This window comes from Electrophorus electricus, chromosome 14, assembly GCF_041902795.1.
Source record: "Electrophorus electricus isolate QZ-2024a chromosome 14, ASM4190279v1, whole genome shotgun sequence".
Taxonomy (NCBI): Eukaryota; Metazoa; Chordata; class Actinopteri; order Gymnotiformes; family Gymnotidae; genus Electrophorus; species Electrophorus electricus.
The window spans coordinates 22,917,551-22,935,000 of record NC_137510.1 but is presented as its reverse complement, the minus strand read 5'-3'; the positions used below and the strand labels follow the sequence as shown (position 1 = coordinate 22,935,000).

Sequence of the window (17,450 nt, the reverse complement as noted above, 5' to 3'; positions counted from 1 at the left end):
CACTGCGAAAAAAGTACACGACAAACTCAAAGAGCTTTCTACCTGTACGTCTGGGATTTCACCTTTCCCCGGTAAACCACCTGTAATGTTATTTGTATGCGGTCTTGTATTGGTTGATTTGGTCGTCATCGATTCTAACGTTTTTTCTCTTGATAGCTTGCTCTCTGAGTGGAAGTCCTGGCTCACAGAAGTGGCACTTTGCTATCCAAGCATTGTGTGTTCCAACACTGGTAAGTTCGTTACAATTTGCAAACACCTAAAAGGCTTTTGACGTTACCATATTGGGCACATCGCAGTACAATTACGTACCTTCTGTGCAGTGCTGGGTTTGTTTGTTTTTTTAAAATTGGTTCATTGCCAAGTCTATCATTCACCTGTGTCCATTTGCCAGTACTGTAGTACGGAGTGGGAGGAGGTGTCTGTGCAGCACAGTGACAATGAGGAGCCTGTAGTCTCTGCTGTGGACAGCTGTGTCAGCGCTCTACAGGATCAGGAGCACAGCCAGCAGTCCGAGACCCTGTCGCATGCAGAGTGTGTGCTTGCCGTCATCTCACGCGCTACTGAAATCTACATGCACAGGACGGAATGAGTTTAAAAATCAATTTAGGAAAATAAGTTGAGCCGTTGCATGGTTGCAGAAAATGCTGTTTGACATATATAGATGCCCTCGTCTTTAGATCTGCATGTCCTTTATCACCTTTCTAGGCTGTTTGAAGATGCGGCTGAGGCCCTGCATCAGTTAGCGGACAAACTCCCTCCACCAGGTAATGAGCCATTAACCCTCACCAAGATTGCCCAGCTGGAGGAGAATTATGATGCACTGGTTCATCTGGCTGGTTTGGAACATGGTATCATCTTTATAAATCCATAGATGTGCCTTTTAGATGTATAGTGTTTGTCACAGGTTTGAGGAGTTGTGAATTTTGAGTGACACGTTTGTTTTATGCTGTGCTTGAGTGAAATGTGTTTCCTGATTGACAGGGAGATTTCTACTGGATGTAATTATGCTGTGTGTGGATGAGGTGGGATTAAAAGACTTCCTGCCTGTGATGGGCTCCCTGAAGCACATGCAGGCTTGGCACTCTGCACGGATTACCATCGTCACAGAGCACAGTGCAGGGTAACAGACTATTTAGTAATTGCTTTTACAATTGTTCTTTATTTGGGGGGGGGGGCGCATATTTATTTAATAAAATGTTTCAGATAGCAAGGGACAATATATGGCAGTAGAACTGAAGATGCCATATTATTCTTTCTAATGGTAACGCTGTTCCCTAGATGGCAGATGGCAGCCTCGTACCTCTCAGGCAGAGTGTGTTCTCCCTCTTGGGTTCAGGACTGCATCGATGAACGTGAGCTGTGGAGAGGAGGCCTGCTGGTCAGAGAGAGAAAGGTAACATGCCTCTCTGCGCAGCCTGTGTTTTTGCATAGCTTGGTGGATCACAACACAAACCTTGCATTTGCCAGTTAAATGCCTGTTTAAAAGAGAGACTGAGTTAAATGTGTGGGGATGGTGTCCTGCCATGCTGCATATGGCATATTTCTAATACTAATTTAATGCACCGTTAATAATGCATGTGGTTAAGGTACTTGACTTGTAATCAAAAGGTTGCTGGTTCAAGTCCCACCACTGCCAAGATGCCACCCTTAACCCTCAATTGCTCAAGTTGTACTCAGTCATAATTGTAAGCTGCTTTGGTTAAAAGTGTCAGCTAAGTGTTGTAAATATGAATATAAATATGATTATTTCAGTGACACCACCAGAGGGCACTAATGTAACAAACTCCTGAAGTTAGTTCTTGAAATAGTTGACGCAGAGTTCCAAAGCTGTTGAATGTGATTATTGAAGAAATGGATGCACTGCTGTTATTCCTAATAAAGCCACTCACTTACAGTAATGTCATTCTGACTCATGCAATATACAGTACCACTAGAAGGCTTTTGTATTTCTACGTACATTTGACATGAAATTTGATCATATTTTCATATAATACCTAAAACTAGCTAGAACCCAATTAAACAAATGATGCAAAAACATTAGTTTTACATTAATTTATTGAGGAAAATGATCCAATATTAAATGTCAAAACATGTGAACCCTTGTTTTCAGCAACTGGCATGCCTTGTTAGGCAGCAATAACTTCAATCAAATGTTTCTGGTAAATAACGAATGTTGCACAATGAATGGGAGGAATTTTGGCTCTTTACAAAACGGCTTCATCTTAGTGATGTTGGTGGGCTACCTTCTATATACTCTTCTTTTAAGGAGTTTCCTCAGCATTTCTAAATTCTCCTGTAGAATTTGCTGGAACAGTCCAAAAGTTATAAGTTAATAATAATTTCCATCTTGGACCAGAGGCAGCAAGGCAGCTCCAAACCATGACCCTGCCAGCCTCATGCCTAACAGTCGGGGTGAGGTTCTTGTGATGGAATGCAGTGTTTTTCACCAAACCAAAAAAATTATATATTTTGGATTAATCTGTCCACAGAACATTCTTCCAGTAGGCTTCTGTCTTATCCATGTGCTTTTCAGCAAACTTGAGATGGGCAGTGGTGTTTGTTTTGGAGACTGGTGGTATCCTCCTGATATCCTGCCATGTATGCTGTTCTTGTTCAGTGTTCTACTGAACACCGACATTACTCAATGTATGAGAGGCCTGTAGGTCCTCAGATGGTTCCTTGGGGGGGTTCTTTGCGATTTTCTGTAATATTTGCTGTCCTTTGAGTGATTATTTTTCTTGCTGGCTGACCTTGGGAGAGGAAGAGAGGTGCTAAATTTTCTCCGTTTGTATACCATCTGCCGCAGAGTAGATTGGTGGAGACCAAATTCTTTACATTTACATTTTCAGCATGTAGTGGATGCTCTTATCCAGAGTGACTTACAAAAGTGCATTGTCATCTACGCATTGAATGTTTCCTAGCCAGTACAGTAGGGTAGAGCCAGATACCATTTAACTAGAATACTCCTAAATGCAGGTATCAGTGTTGATACTTAGAAGAAATGCAAAATTCACCTCTGTATGAGCACGAGTCCAGAATGAATACTGGTTGTCCAAAATTATGCCAAGGCTATGAGCAGCTTCAGACAGCAAGACCAGGGAGTTCTCGAAAGAAACGGTGAGGCCCTGGTGAGGAATGGGAGTTCCTGGTATGTACAGATGCTCTGTCTTGCTGGGGTTGAGCTTCAAGTAGTGGGCTGTCATCCGTGAAGTGGTGTTCGTCAAGCTTGCTGAGATATGACTGGAAACCTGAGTGAAGGGAGGTGGGAAGGAAAGGATTAGTTGGGTGTCTTCAGTATAGAAGTGGTAGGAGAACCCATGAGAAGATTTAAGGAGAAGATTTATTTTGTAACCTTTCCCAGCCTGGAGCGCTCCTCTGATTGTTTCAGGTCAAATTTACTCTAAAACTTGTAAAGGGCTCATAAACTTTCTAGTGGCACTGAAAATATACACACATACAGTATACGTCAAAGCAACAATTACAATGAAAAGCACTACTTGGTATTGGCTGATGTTATAGATGTAGTATTAAGATTTGCTTTCAACCTTCAAAAGGTATTATTGCATCTTGTAGCTATTCTCAAGCAAAGGCAGGGGAAAGGCATTCTAACATCTTACATAGATTGTGTTCTCTGACCTACGTTGACACTTTCTCTGACATAATGAAGGTGACGCCATAGTGTAGCTGGACTGAGTGGCAGTTGAATCAAAATCTGCATTCTTGGTTGTGTAACAGGCAGTATAAGGCATCTGCCAAATTGTGAAATGGGTCGTAAACTACCCAAATAGCAGAACTTGATTGACCGCTTTGGAAATTGTGAAATGAAAGCGGTACGGTGTGAGAGTCTTTCCTTCCTTCTCGAGACAACTGTGTAGGTTCTCTGTTGGAGGAAACCCAGCAAAACAAGCGAGTGGCGCCGTGAGCAGTCAGTGTTCCAGGCCGAATGCATTGCATTACAAAAACCTGACACATCTGTACCGGTTTTACAGCTAGAAAGGTTGGCAATTTGGACTTTGCATTCATATCCATAAATGTACATAAAGAGTGTGATGCGTTTAATGTGCAGACGAGTGCTTTCTGTGCCTAATCTGCATCATAACTTTGGAAACTCGTGTCAGGGTTTTCCGCTGGTATATCTGCGACATGCAGGTGTTTGTCCTCCTCATGTTGAGTTCGGACAGCGGTTCCTGGATTTATTTGCATCCAGTGTTCCGAGGGAGAAGCTTGTTTGGGACGTGTTTTCTGAAGACTGCACTGAAAATGCAATGAGAGAAGAGATGCCACCAGCGGCTATTTGGAGCTTTGGCGTGCCGGATCAGAGAGACACTGAGGTTTCGCCTCTGAGCTGGGGTCCTACGTGTAACAGTGTACTGCGGATAACGGAAACCTGAACGGCCTGATTTGTTTTCGTTGTTTAAATGGGCGCCTAAGAGGGGTAGGGGACACACAACTGAATGTTTACTAAACGGTCTGCATTCTCCCTTCACTGTTGTGGGTTTTCTCCTGTGTGCTGTTTGCTTGCAGTTTGTGTCAGAGCTGCTGTTTGAAGGCTTTAGTCTGAAGGCCCAGGCCGGTGCTGACTGGAGTCGTGAGCTCTGTTCCGGCTCCGAGCCCTGCTGCGCCGCTGACCGCACAGCACGGGCCGAGGTAAGTGGCCTTCCCTTCCTTACTGGCGCAGTCACATCATAAATAAGATTTTCAGAATGTTTTCCTCCAGTTCACTCTAAAGGCAACAGCCTTTAGACAGCATTTAAAAGTAGACTATATTAAATAGTAGCTTTAAGTGTTAAACGTGTGTGTATATGAAACGGTGGTATTAGAGATGTGATGAGCATTTTGTCACAAATGTGAGAAAGCTGACATTGTTGAGGCAAGAGAACGTAAATTTGACATTACCAGTTAAGAGGTTAATGGATAGAACGATGATTTTAAAATCCCATATAGCCACATTACAAAAAAGGTCTAGCAAGACACCTGTAACGAAGCTGCACATTTCGTAGCCTTGTAACGGTCATTCTCTTCGTGGGGCTTTCCCTCCTGCACATGCACGTGCTAACGTTTATGGTTTTCCCCCCTTCTTTCTCCCTTTTATTCAGTTGCGCTCTCTCTATTATTCACTTACTCTTGCGCTTTCACTTTCTTTTCCTCGCCCGGTTCCCCTTTCCCTTCTTCTCCCTGTCATAAAGAGAGAGTGGAATGCAGCGGTAATGAGTTTTCCCGCCGCGGATGAATCACCCGCAACCGCGGCAACTACGCTCGCAGCTCCGTGGGAGCAGCTTGTGCCCCGCTGGCTGTTTACCCTTGGCTCTCGGCTCACACGCCTCTCAGATTTACTGCCCTCTCCCTGATTAGCGCCATTAACTTCTCCTCTTGCACCCGCCAGGTCTATGAGCATTATTGTCACGATGGGCATTAAAACATAATTTTCCTATGTGTCTCCGTGTTTATGGGTTTGCGACAGGCCCTCCCATCTGTCGCGGAGAACGCACAGAGAGACGGCGTTAGCCTCTTCTGACAGGATCTGAAACGATAGCGTGGGTGGATGTAAGCTAGCGCTGGAGTCCTCTCAAATGAACCTCAAGTAGTCCAGTACTAGTGAGGCGAGCTACAAGTGTGCTTGTTCAACAGCGTTCGGTTATACTTCACAATTTACATTTTATGGTTGTGCATTCTATATTCCAGTGGTCTAACTGGAGTGATTTCTCTTTTAGATTTTCTGCATACTGCTCCCCTAGCATGAAAAAGGAGTGATGTCATATCTTTGTTAAAAGTTTGTCCGAGTATTAGTGTTGTTGCCCGCTAGTATATACAACTACACACTCACACTCACTCAGTTGGCAAAGTTTGAGTTTCCATCTAAAAATGCTGAGTAAAGGCCAGCTTGTTTCTCTCAGTCCAAATTTGCTTACTCTCACCTCCCACTTCCTGCAGTGTGTGTCTGGATTTGAGATTTAATAGGTTTTGGGCGGCAGAGAGATCAGACCTCACTAGTCTATTAAAGCCACTGAATTGCGTATGTGACTGTGCTGCACCAGCACCAAGGCCTTCTTGGCTACAAAGTTTGGGAGTTCCTGGGCAGATACTCCGTGCGGACCAGGGGCAGCCCGGCCACCTCCGCCACCAAGCCCAGAGAGTTTCTGCTGCCCACTACCGCAACAGCAGTTACCGGTCTCCGGTGCTGGCCAGATGTTGGCCATCTGAACCTGGTTTTTCCATCCATCTTTGTCTCCCTCATTCAGTACCTTCTGGAATTTCACAATCTTTTTATAGGAAAGCCTTGTTGTTATTGTTGTTGTTGTTGTTGTTTAAAAAAAAAACAGAATTCCAAAAATATTCAAAGTGTTAACACGATAAATGAAATTAGAATGCACTGTTGACAGGTCCCTAGTCAACACAACCGCCCCTAGTTCCAAGGATGTGCACATCCAGAAGACACCAGCTGTTTTCATTTATGTAATGGTAGGTGCATGCATGCACGCTGTGTGCAGAAAGTTTGGGTGCATAATGCATCAGGTACGGCTAGAGCAAGTTGCATACGGTATGATAGCTATGATGGAGCCTTCTTTCTCTTCCGCCAAATTATCAAACGCCTGAGCCGTGTCAGACAAATCCATCTGTGCGCCTGCTGCAATCACATAATTCTCGCAAAGATGTCTGCATGCCGCATTGCAGTCCCGTCTTCGCACGGGACTCCCGTTTTCGTTGTGCCAACCATCCTGCGTGTTTACTAAAGCTAGTGTGACGGGGCCAATTACATGTCCGCTCTCGCACGCAGACGTTCCACTATTACCAGCCAGCTTTGGAGCTGATTCAGCTGGTACGAGTGACGGATCTCCCGGTGCTGCTCCGCTCGAGCACCCAGTTGGAGCTGTATCCTTTACCTCCCGCCTCTGCCGGGCCTCGCCATGAATCGCCGGGTCCTTAGCACCCGTGGCGTGTGCGGTGTCTCTTCTCGGAAGCGTTTAGAAGGCCGAAGGACGTGCTGTTCCTTTTGTGCCATCTTTCTTCATGACTTTCTGTGTAGTGCATCACACTAGTGTTTCTTGCCTTGCGAGGTGGAATTATTTTGATCAGAAGTCATTTAATAGGGGTCAGACCTAGTTAGCATCGTATATTTATTGGAACACTTAGTGAGTGTTCAAGCCATTTTACCCTGTACACGCCACCACTTGCTGTCTGTAATAATTTAACATCAGTTAACTCTCATGTCGTTACCTCCAAGAATTATTCATCTTTTCACTGAGTCGCCCTCTTGACCGAATGGCTGACAAGGCAAACATGGTCAGCCATTTGTGGTCATCCATTTACTTACTGTAACCTTGATAAATCATGTAGTCACTTTCACCAAGACTGTTCTATTCTCTGAGGGATGATCATTAGCCAGAAATGGCATGTCGTGTGTGTCTGTGTGTGTCTGTGTGTGTGTGTGTGTGTGTGTGTGTGTGTTTTGCATTCTGTTGTGTTAGCATATACCTTGACTTGGATTTCTAGCACACTCTTCAGCAGATCAGCCAAAGGCCAAATGCTCATGGATCAGCTTCGAGCTCTGCGTGGAGAGGTATGGTGACAGCCACCTGTAAGCACACAAACGGAGGCTTCTTACCTCCAAGCTGTGGGTCTTTATCAAATCTGCCAGAGCCTCGGTAAAGGCTCCCTCCATCCCTGCAAAAGCTGCAGACACACTGTTCGGAGTCTATATCCCTGTGTGTGTGTGTGTTTGTGTTCATGGGTTCCTTGTTTGGTTGGCAGGTTGGGGCTCTGTTCTGTCTGTCCTGTGTGTGTATCCGTGTGTCTGCGCATGTGTGTGTATGTGTGTTCATGGGTTCTGTGTTTGGTTGGCAGGTTGGGACTCTGTTCTGTCTGTCCTGTGTGTGTCTGCGCATGTGTGTGTATGCGTGTTCATGGGTTCTGTGTTTGGTTGGCAGGTTGGGGCTCTGTTCTGTCTGTCCTGTGTGTGTCTGCGCATGTGTGTGTGTATGCGTGTTCATGGGTTCTGTGTTTGGTTGGCAGGTTGGGGCTCTGTTCTGTCTGTCCTGTGTGTGTCTGTGCATGTGTATGTGTATGCGTGTTCATGGGTTCTGTGTTTGGTTGGCAGGTTGGGGCTCTGTTCTGTCTGTCCTGTGTGTGTCTGCGCATGTGTATGTGTATGCGTGTTCATGGGTTCTGTGTTTGGTTGGCAGGTTGGGGCTCTGTTCTGTCTGTCCTGTGTGTGTCTGCGCATGTGTGTGTGTATGCGTGTTCATGGGTTCTGTGTTTGGTTGGCAGGTTGGGGCTCTGTTCTGTCTGTCCTGTGTGTGTCTGCGCATGTGTGTGTGTATGCGTGTTCATGGGTTCTGTGTTTGGTTGGCAGGTTGGGGCTCTGTTCTGTCTGTCCTGTGTGGTGAGCTCTGAAATGTTCCCGCCGGCCCCCCAGCTCAGCACTGCCAAGTGGAGGATCTTTGTGGCCACGCGACCCAAAGGCTTATCTGGTATGAACACACAGATTTACTTCAGCACAAACTGCTTGCTGCTTAAAATTTGTGGTCATATTTCAATACAATACTACCATATTGCCAAATAAGGTAGTAATGTGAATAGCTGATCTTTGTTAGAAGTTTTTTCCTACAACCTTTTTGTTCGTGACCACAGGCACATTGTAATGCATTTCGTCTGATATATAACTGTTGTAAACATTTATAAGTGGTTATTAACACTACTCCTGTAGCCCCTGAGGTCGAGGTAAAAGGAGAGAAAGGCTACTATCTGCTCTTGGTCCAGGGGGCGGAGACTGGCGGCCTTAAAGCACGACTCCTACACTCAGCCAATCAGATCAATGGGGCCGCTGCCTTGGCAGTGGTCAACAGTCTTATCCTTATCCGGGGAAAAGTTCCATCATCCTCAGGTAAGAATACCAAACAGACCTGACCATGTCCTTTGTAAATATGTAAGCATGGCTCCAGTAGACAAACTCTGATGTTGTTTTGAAGTGTGTGTGTGTGTGTGTGTGTGTGTGTGTGTGTGTGTGTGTGTGTGTGTGTGTGTGTGTGTGTGCGCGCGCGCACCGTGGCTTTCCAGAGGGCATATCGCACTCCCTTCCGCACACCTCCTCTCATTAGAGTTGGATTGAAGCCCCTCCACAAACATAACATGTTCACAGCAGCTGAGGCTAATTGGACCTCAGCAGTACGCAAGGAGAAAACTTGCCACACCACTCCTCGGCTCACGCGCGCGTATATACACACACACACACACACACACACACACACACCCTTCTCATATATGGAGCTCACACGACCTCATGTCACTTATGCAGCTTGCGTGTATCTAAGCCAGCCATGACTGGACCATGGGCAGCTGGTTATCAGAACAGGTCGTCAAGTGCTGTGTGTCCTCCACACTTACCTGCTATTGTAACAACACGTTTAAATGAACAACTCCCACGCCTTGATAAGCACTTAAAACGTATTCTCTTTGCCCTTTCCCCAGTGGGGCTTTCTCTGTACGTATCACTTTAGACATTCAGAGAAAGGTTGATAACAGCATATTGTATTGTCTGGCTAAAAATAAAGTTGCATGTGCCTCGGAGTACCAGATAATGCCTGTGTAGGTGTGCGGCACTTCTTTGAGTTAATATTGCATGTCAAGTCGAACAGTAGTGCTGTTGTCTGGGTTTCCCTCTGAATAGCCTTTTGTGCTATTAAAGTGTGTAAGCGTTACTGTCGCTGCCTGAGATGTTTTGTCAAGGTAATGTACTGTTTTTTGACCAGAAAGGGTGTGGCTTTGCTCCTGCTTGCCTGCGCCAAACGTGGAATTTTGCCAGTCATACCAGTCATGGCTCCAGCCAGACATCAGAAACCAGAGAGAATGCTTCCAGGAATGCTCCATGTTTAGTTCTCATTGCGAGGATGGTACAGTCTTTCTCCTGTCCTGCAGTGGTTCAGCACTCTGAAAGGAAGTGTATTGTTTTTTGTTTTTTTTTTGTTTTGTTTTTCCATCCACCTGCAAATGTTTTTAGAAATTTATTAGTGCTGATAGTATTCATCAGGAGGAAAAAAAGCATCCCATTCATTTCTGCCTCGCAATGTGGGATCTTGCGCTGAGATCGAGCTCAGAGTATCGGCTGTTTAGAACACACCTCGTGTTGGTGAGCGTTTGGCTGAGAGAATGTGGCAGTGAGATGCTGAACTCTATTAACCTGTCCTCTCTTTTGACAGGGATCGACACTGCTGACTGGCTGAGCTCGCTACCCCGTCTCCGTGGAGACCAACTCTTGCTGAGGGAGAGGAGGCTAGCCAGCATGCAAGCCAAGGTCCTTCAGGAATGCCTCCGTAAGCGGTTACCTGGGCAACCGAGAACCTCTTGCTTGAACCCTTAAATATTCACATGGCATGCTCTATGGCACTTGTGTTGGAGAAGGCCAGTCACATTCCTTTGGACACACACACACACACCCTTCAAGTCCCACCTGAGTGCTTACCTAAAATGAGAGGTAAACAGTGGGGATTTGTTACTCCTTGGCATCTGCAAGTCTAATTGTAGCTTATGAAACATGACTGACACACTACCTGGTTGATTGCAAAGCACAAGAGCCTTTTTATTAGCTTTGTGGCAGACTTCATCGCTCATAGTTCAGTCTCAAACTGTTCCATCCTGTTTCCTAACTGGCGTTATGGAGACCTCCCCCCGACACTCGTGTTGCCTTTAAGCGGGCTCCTATGCGGAGCAGTGCACGTGAATGGAAGATGTTCTAGCCAGAAAAGGGCGGCAGGGGTCTGAGTGTGACCTCGGCAGAGGTAGCGAGCATGGAGGAATGAGACACACCCCCCTCTGTGTGCTCAGGGAGGAGGGCGGAGTCCCACGGGCCTGCGGCACTGCCGCCCAATGATCTGCGAGCCCTGCTGAGGCTGGCCAGAGAGCAGTACCTGAAGATGCATGGCGCCACCCTGCCCCGGGCATCCACCCGCGTGCCCCTGGAGGAAGGGAACCGCATCTCTGTTACCAGCAGTAAACAGAAATCTTTAGGCTTTCTATACAAATATGGAACTATAATGATTTGGCAGGCTGCCTGATAGTGATGTGAGCCACTGTGTTGTTATCGATCAGGCACTAAGCATGGCCCACCCTCAGACTGGCCTGAGAGAAGCGCCCTGCGGAACTACGCAAACCTGCAGAAGGGCCGTCAGAGGACCAGGTCAGTCCTGTCCCTCCTGGACGTCTTACTGGGGTGTTCCTGGTCAGTTTATTATTTGTTTATGCTTTATATTGAAGCACATGACAGATAATATTGCCAGTACATTTGCCTCTAACAGGAGTCAGGCAAACATATGAAGGGCAGAGCAGACTTTGCAGCATTTGCTAGTTAATGAAAATGTATATTAAATCACAAGAATCCTCTTTTCTGACCGTCTCTAGCTTTTGGCCATATTTATAAAATTGTTTATAGGAGTTGTTACATGACCTTGGAGCTGGAGATAAATGTTTTGAGGTGTCAAAGTAAATGGTAGACGCGCAACAGACCACGGTCTACTGCTTCACGTGTGCCTTGTGTTTAAAAGAAACCACGGAAGATGCAATAAGACCCCTCATGCAGCTCTCCGAAGTGGAGTTGGGGACATTTTGTTGCTGGTTTTCGGGCCGATAGTGACTCACCGGTGCCCCCTCCAGGTCCACCCTGTTCAGCGGCAACTCTGGGGAGTGTCTCATGGGCCCGAAGGGAAGCCAGAGGAACAGCTCTGCGCTGATGGACGCCAGAGAGGTCCTCAGACACTTCACGCCTGATGGGCTGCCCAGTGGAGAACTGCAACCGCTGCCTGTCCTCCGAGGGTGAGTACAAGCCTCTCGCTGCACCAGAAGGTACCGGACAGGCTAAACTGCCGTGGCTCTTCTGGCTTGGAGATATTTAACTAACTACTCAGCATCGAATCCAAACTAATCATCAACTCGGTGTTCCATAACCAAAGCAATCAACACCCTAACTTTAACCTCAGCCCAAATCCTAATCATAACCTGGACTCTACTATTGGAACCATGAACTAAACTACAATGCAAGTTCTGTATGTATCAGATGATTTCATGTTTCTTGTTGATATGAGCCTTTGTATGCCTGCTATAAGGAACTATCCAAATAAAATGGCAAAATTTAAATTAAAAAAAAAAAAATTAAATTTAAAATGTACATTTATGGCATTTAGCAGACACTCCTCTCCAGAGTGACTTACAAAAGTGCTTTGTCATTTACTCATAGAATACATCCTGGCCAGTACAGGAGGTTAGAGTCCAATATACCAATGAGCTAGAGTACTGTAGAAATACAGGGATCAATGCTGATGCCTAGACAACAGTAAGTGCAATAAACATTAAGTACTAGTTAGTCAACATTAGTTCAATAAACAATACCCTACAATAAGTACTAGAGTTTTAGTTAGTCAACACAGGAGCAGGGTCAGTGGTCATTTAAATAATACACAAATAGATGGGTCTTCAGTCTGCGTTTGAAGACCACAAGGGACTCCGCTGTCCGGACAGCAAGCGGAAAATAAATTTAAAATAAAGTGTGGATCCTGCACGGAGCTGGTGAATTAGAGGGGTGGACTGACGTGTCTTGGCAGGCTTCATCCTCACTAGGGGCAGGCGGTGCAGCCGTTACCTCTTGGCAACAGTAAGGGAAAAGACTTGAAAATGAGAAGAAAAAAAACACCACATTGGAAAACAGCGACAAGAAAACTACATGAAAATTCTTCTAGAGAATCAAAAGGTTAATGGACCACCTCGAAGAAAAATGTATCCATTTTTATTCCATCGCACTAACCCACAGACGGCTTACGACTGTTCTTAGTAGACCCATCCAATCTTGGATGAGTGCATGAAGGTTTTCAGTTCTTTTTGAGCAGGGAGCACGGCAGTAGAAAATGTACCCCGACCAGACTAATGTGTTCTCACTGTGTAATTCGCCAAGATTCAGCGGCATTACCGGCGGATGGGTAACGCCGCCATCTGGGTGTCTGCATAACCCCTCTCTCTCTCGACTTGCCTGGCACCCCAGCCGCTCTGTTCTTCAATGCGGCGTTTTCCCATCGCAGCCTACTGGAAATGCAGGATTTAATTACATTTCTCGTGTTCAGTAAAGCTTGTTCATATACAAAAATCTAATTACATGTCTCATCATGGACTTGAGTTGGTAATGTGCCATTTGCTTGGGATGAATTGCTAATTGTTGAGCTAAACATGTTTGATAAATACAGTTAATGCCTTCTTAGCCTTCTTATGCATATTGGGACCTTCTCACTGATGTGTTTGTAGGGAGAATGCGTTCCAGCTGTCACGTGATCTCACTCCGCGAAAAGTGACCAACCTCCCGTTCCAGCAAGCCACCAGTGCCCACTACCACGGGATTGAGTGAGTGTGCGCAGACCAGCAAGCAGCGCGACGTTGTCCTGATTGTGCCCCCTGCGTTCGCCCTTACGCCCTCGCTCTCCGCGCTCACGCAGGTTTTGTCTGGACGAGCGGAAGGCTCTGGAGCGGGACCGGGACTTCGTGCGGCTGCAGTCGCGCCTGATCCGCTTCGAGACCCAGACCACGTGCTGCAAGGAGCCCTGCCCGGTGACGCTGGCCCTGAGCCCCATGCCCTCACCTGCCGGCCTGGCCGAGCCGGACAGCGTGCCCAACGACGAGGCACTGCAGAGCGAGCCGCTGTGCCGCAAGCACCGCACTCGCGGACCAGACGCACACGCCCACCAGCACAAGAGGTCAGAGTGCTGCGTGCAGGACTTTAGGCAGGACTATGCATGACACTCTTTTACCAGTTAAATCATTGTAAGGGATAAAAATGAATGGTAGTGATCTCATACTACGACGCTTACTATTTTCGTTGACAGTGTATCCATAATTTTTATTTTCAGACCATGTGGGTGCTATTCATAGCCGTCCCAGAGATGTAAATAGCATATTCAAAACTTCTGAGAATTTCTTTCATGAACCATTGCGTATCTGAGTGATGGAGGAAAACGATCACAGCAGTGGAATTAATCTCCCAGTAGATGTCCTGTAATTAACACCCTCTCCGGCTTTTTCACTTTCCGACGTTTATCACCCCGAGACACAGGAAGCCTTTTGCTCATTTGTTTTCTTTTACTGAAAGGGCTCGCAGATGTTCCACAAGCTCCTCCCCCTGCAGCACCAGATGTTCCACAAGCTCCTCCCCCTACACGTTCCTATTCCCCGCACATCATTCTTGGCAAAATCGAGTACAGACCCACGTTTGATGGCTTTGTCAAAGAGCAGGAAATGAGCAGGCATATAAAACGGTGCCACCTTGAGAAGAAGAGCTGTGGCGAATATCAAACGCCACACGTGGGCATGATGTAATATTTCAGCACCCCCAGAAATGTCAGTTCCCTTTAAATGCCTTTCGCACGCAACACTAATCCCACAGCTCAGTCACTGCACTCTGGCCTGCCGTCTGCCATGATAGGCTGCCTCAGCGTGCTGACTTTATTGCTTCTCCAATGGCAGGCTTTTAGAGGACTCCCAGGGCTTATGGGTTATGTTTAAGACCAGTCATCAGTTTAAAAAAAATCACCATCGAGTGCATTACTGGACTCAGCATATGATGGAACGATATTTCAGGCACAACTGAAAATAGCAAGTTGATGCAAATGGACTGGACAGGACTGAGATGTTGTTCTATCACCACCCTTCTGTCAGGCTTGTCAGACTGAACCCCCCACACACACACACACACACACACACACCCACACACACTTACTTTAATGTGAGCTAGTCAGGACTAATAATGCTTTTAGAATGCGTCAGTGTCCCGTGTGTGTGTTTTTGTTTGGTTGCCCCAGCAACCAAAATGTACTTGCTGTTTCTGTGTGCATTTTATGCTGTTTCTGTGTTGTTTTTCCTTTCTCAGGTTGGCCAAGTCTGAGAGTGGCGAGTCGCTGGGCTCTCAGGGAAGCGCAGGCAGTGGCAGACACCCAGCGACCACGGCCCTACGGCTGCAGCGGGGCCGCTCCCAGTCCGCTGGCGGCCCGGTCGGGCGCTCCGTCGACAGGCCTGCACGTGGCCAACCAGCTGGCCTGAACCCCACCCAGGGACAGAGAGAGTCCCGCTCCCAGAAACACAACCGCGTGAGTGTGGGCACACGCACACATGCAGCACACGAATGCTCGTCGAAAAGGTGCTGGTTGGTGTATTTTATGGTCTTAACCTTCTACAAAATTCAGATTTCTGATTTGTATCTTTGTAAATCTTTAATGAGGTTAGTCAAACCACATTATGTATATTGTAATCAGTCACAGGCGGAGCTGTGGAAAATATTAAACATTTCTCATCAAGTACCTTTCAAGTGCAAATTTGAACTTTAGTCAAACTGAATCTAAGATTAACTACATGGTGGCTTATTTTAAGAACACTCAACTAGCATCAGATTGTTAACATCCATGTTCTTAATGTCTGACATGGAAAGAGAACACGTCAAACAGCGTTCTAAGATGTATGTACACAAACACACACACACACACACCTGTTATTTTCCCTAACAAGCAGCAGTGTGAGACACTTCCTGAGAAGCAGGAATAGGAGTCTGGCCGTGTGATATCTCTTTGTCTCAGCTCACTGAAGACCCATATGGGCTGCGTTATTTCACAGATGCTGAAAGAGGTGGTTGCGAAGACACTGCAGCACTACGGGATCACCACCAAGCACGAGTGCTTCCACGCCTGCAGCCAGAGACTGTTTGATGTGTCTAAGCTTTATCTGAAGGTATCGTTAACTGGGGTGATGGAAAACAATACACGGTGGCACAGATGGAGGCCCGGAGCAAAAATAGTGAAGGCCACGCGATGTTACCACAAGGTTTCGTTTTTAACTCTGTGGTTCAGTGATGTTCAGAGCCTCTGATGGATTTTGCATGCCCTCTCAGGGTTATAATTGAAAATGGATTTTAGTTGTCAGCACATGTTTTCATACAGCTACTCCTGATGGCGCAGTTCATAGGGCGAGCATGTTGTGACTCCATTTTTTTATGATCACAACAGTGTGCGTAGAACTCTGCATAACCTCATAAAATAGTACTTTGAGCCTGTATGTATAGAAGATGCTCATTCAAAAGACCTTCACACACATTAGCCCACCAGACCGGCCACAGGCCGACACACATATCTGTCACGTGATATATTTCTGGAATGTCCTCATTATAGTTCTAGCCTGTTTATGGAGGCCGTTTCAGAGCAAGACCTTTACAAACAGCCGCAGCATTGTCTTGTGGGACAGCTGCAAAAACTAAGCCCTGTTCCAAATGCCAGTAGGTATGGCTGCATCTGTCATAACTAACCCTAGTCCCTGCATCCTTGTTTGGGCCAGGACCTGAAAACCTCACGGGGGCTGCATGAGGAGATGAGGAAAGCAGCTCACCGAAATGCCCAGCAGGTAAGCCGTTCCTCTAACACTTTGATGGAACTACAGAAGGTTCTTGTGAAGGCTGACCAAATTCCTGAAAACAGCCAGGGGCCTGATTTGCCCAAGATTTTGTGTGATGTACGAATGGGTCTAGTGCAGTTAAAAAAAAAACGATTTAGGTCCTCGTGACCCAAATGTCATCAGAGGTGTGGTTAGGTTGGGTTCTGTCTAAACCGCATAAACCATATATAGTTTGTCTGCATGTATGAAAGAAGGATGGGCATCGTTTGTCAGTAAAAACAATGTTATTTTTATACCAAAACTGTCCACTTTGACGTTTACAGGTGATAGACTGGGTTGTGGAGAAAGCCTCTAAAAATGACGTCTAATCCACGTCAGTGTTTTTTGGGGGTTTTTTTTGTTTGTTTTTAAAAAACAAAACAAAAAACAGGTCAGAGGTGCTGATGCTCAAGATACGATCTGATGACGTAGTGCATGTTTTGTCTTGGAATAACTAATAAAGTAAATATCTTTATAAACCCCTGTACAGCTCCCTTGTAATAGTGTTGTCATTGTAAGATATCTTTTGTATTATATGCTGTCATGTCATGCTGTATGTATTAAAATTTTTTATAATTTTTGCATTTCTGCTTTTATCATTCTAATACTCATGAATTCAAGAAATATGCATCTTAGTTTAATAAGATGGGGGAAAATGTACTTCTAGATTTGGTAGTTGGTAAGGTTAACCGCAGTGCATTGAAAAACAAATGAACACTACAGCAAAAAGTGGAAAAGACCGCGACAAGCCAGTCACCCAGGACGAGGAATAGAGCATACTCCTGCGATCGGTGGACAACTGTTTTGTTTTGCTCTGAAGACTCAAATGAGAATTTCTGCCCACTTCATTCTGCCTCATTTTAGTAGCTGGAGTTTGAGTTTCACTCAAAACAGCAGCCAGCCTTGAAATTGGCCACACATGAGTGGTCTGATGAGGGATAAAGCCACTTTAGTTACACTTCTGCCTGATACTCACCTTGGCTTAAATGACCTCATCTCTCTGGTTGGGT

The 17,450-nt window shown here is 46.0% G+C and overlaps 1 protein-coding gene across 3 annotated transcripts in view; it reads left to right on the top strand.

Annotated features, from left to right (window-relative positions):
* mtbp (MDM2 binding protein) overlaps window positions 1-17,024 on the top strand; it is a 17,417-nt gene extending 393 nt beyond the window's left edge. Inside the window, exons 2-22 of one of the 3 annotated variants that reach the window (XM_026999238.3) lie at window positions 1-71; window positions 157-230; window positions 392-531; window positions 706-764; window positions 982-1,120; window positions 1,279-1,393; window positions 4,525-4,647; window positions 6,776-6,870; window positions 7,492-7,558; window positions 8,351-8,468; window positions 8,705-8,881; window positions 10,194-10,307; window positions 10,819-10,983; window positions 11,083-11,170; window positions 11,644-11,802; window positions 13,279-13,374; window positions 13,467-13,724; window positions 14,894-15,110; window positions 15,631-15,744; window positions 16,345-16,410; window positions 16,725-17,024. The exon at window positions 1-71 is cut by the window's left edge and continues 7 nt beyond it. In XM_026999238.3, the coding sequence (XP_026855039.2) occupies window positions 1-71; window positions 157-230; window positions 392-531; window positions 706-764; window positions 982-1,120; window positions 1,279-1,393; window positions 4,525-4,647; window positions 6,776-6,870; window positions 7,492-7,558; window positions 8,351-8,468; window positions 8,705-8,881; window positions 10,194-10,307; window positions 10,819-10,983; window positions 11,083-11,170; window positions 11,644-11,802; window positions 13,279-13,374; window positions 13,467-13,724; window positions 14,894-15,110; window positions 15,631-15,744; window positions 16,345-16,410; window positions 16,725-16,769 (2,500 nt within the window). In that variant the 3' untranslated portion in view covers window positions 16,770-17,024. Of the gene's footprint in view, window positions 72-156; window positions 231-391; window positions 532-705; window positions 765-981; window positions 1,121-1,278; window positions 1,394-4,524; window positions 4,648-6,775; window positions 6,871-7,491; window positions 7,559-8,350; window positions 8,469-8,704; window positions 8,882-10,193; window positions 10,308-10,818; window positions 10,984-11,082; window positions 11,171-11,643; window positions 11,803-13,278; window positions 13,375-13,466; window positions 13,725-14,893; window positions 15,111-15,630; window positions 15,745-16,344 lie in introns of all 3 variants that reach the window. The other 2 variants (XM_026999237.3, XM_081696135.1) reach the window with 2 other exon arrangements.
* The last annotated feature ends 426 nt before the right edge of the window (window positions 17,025-17,450 follow it).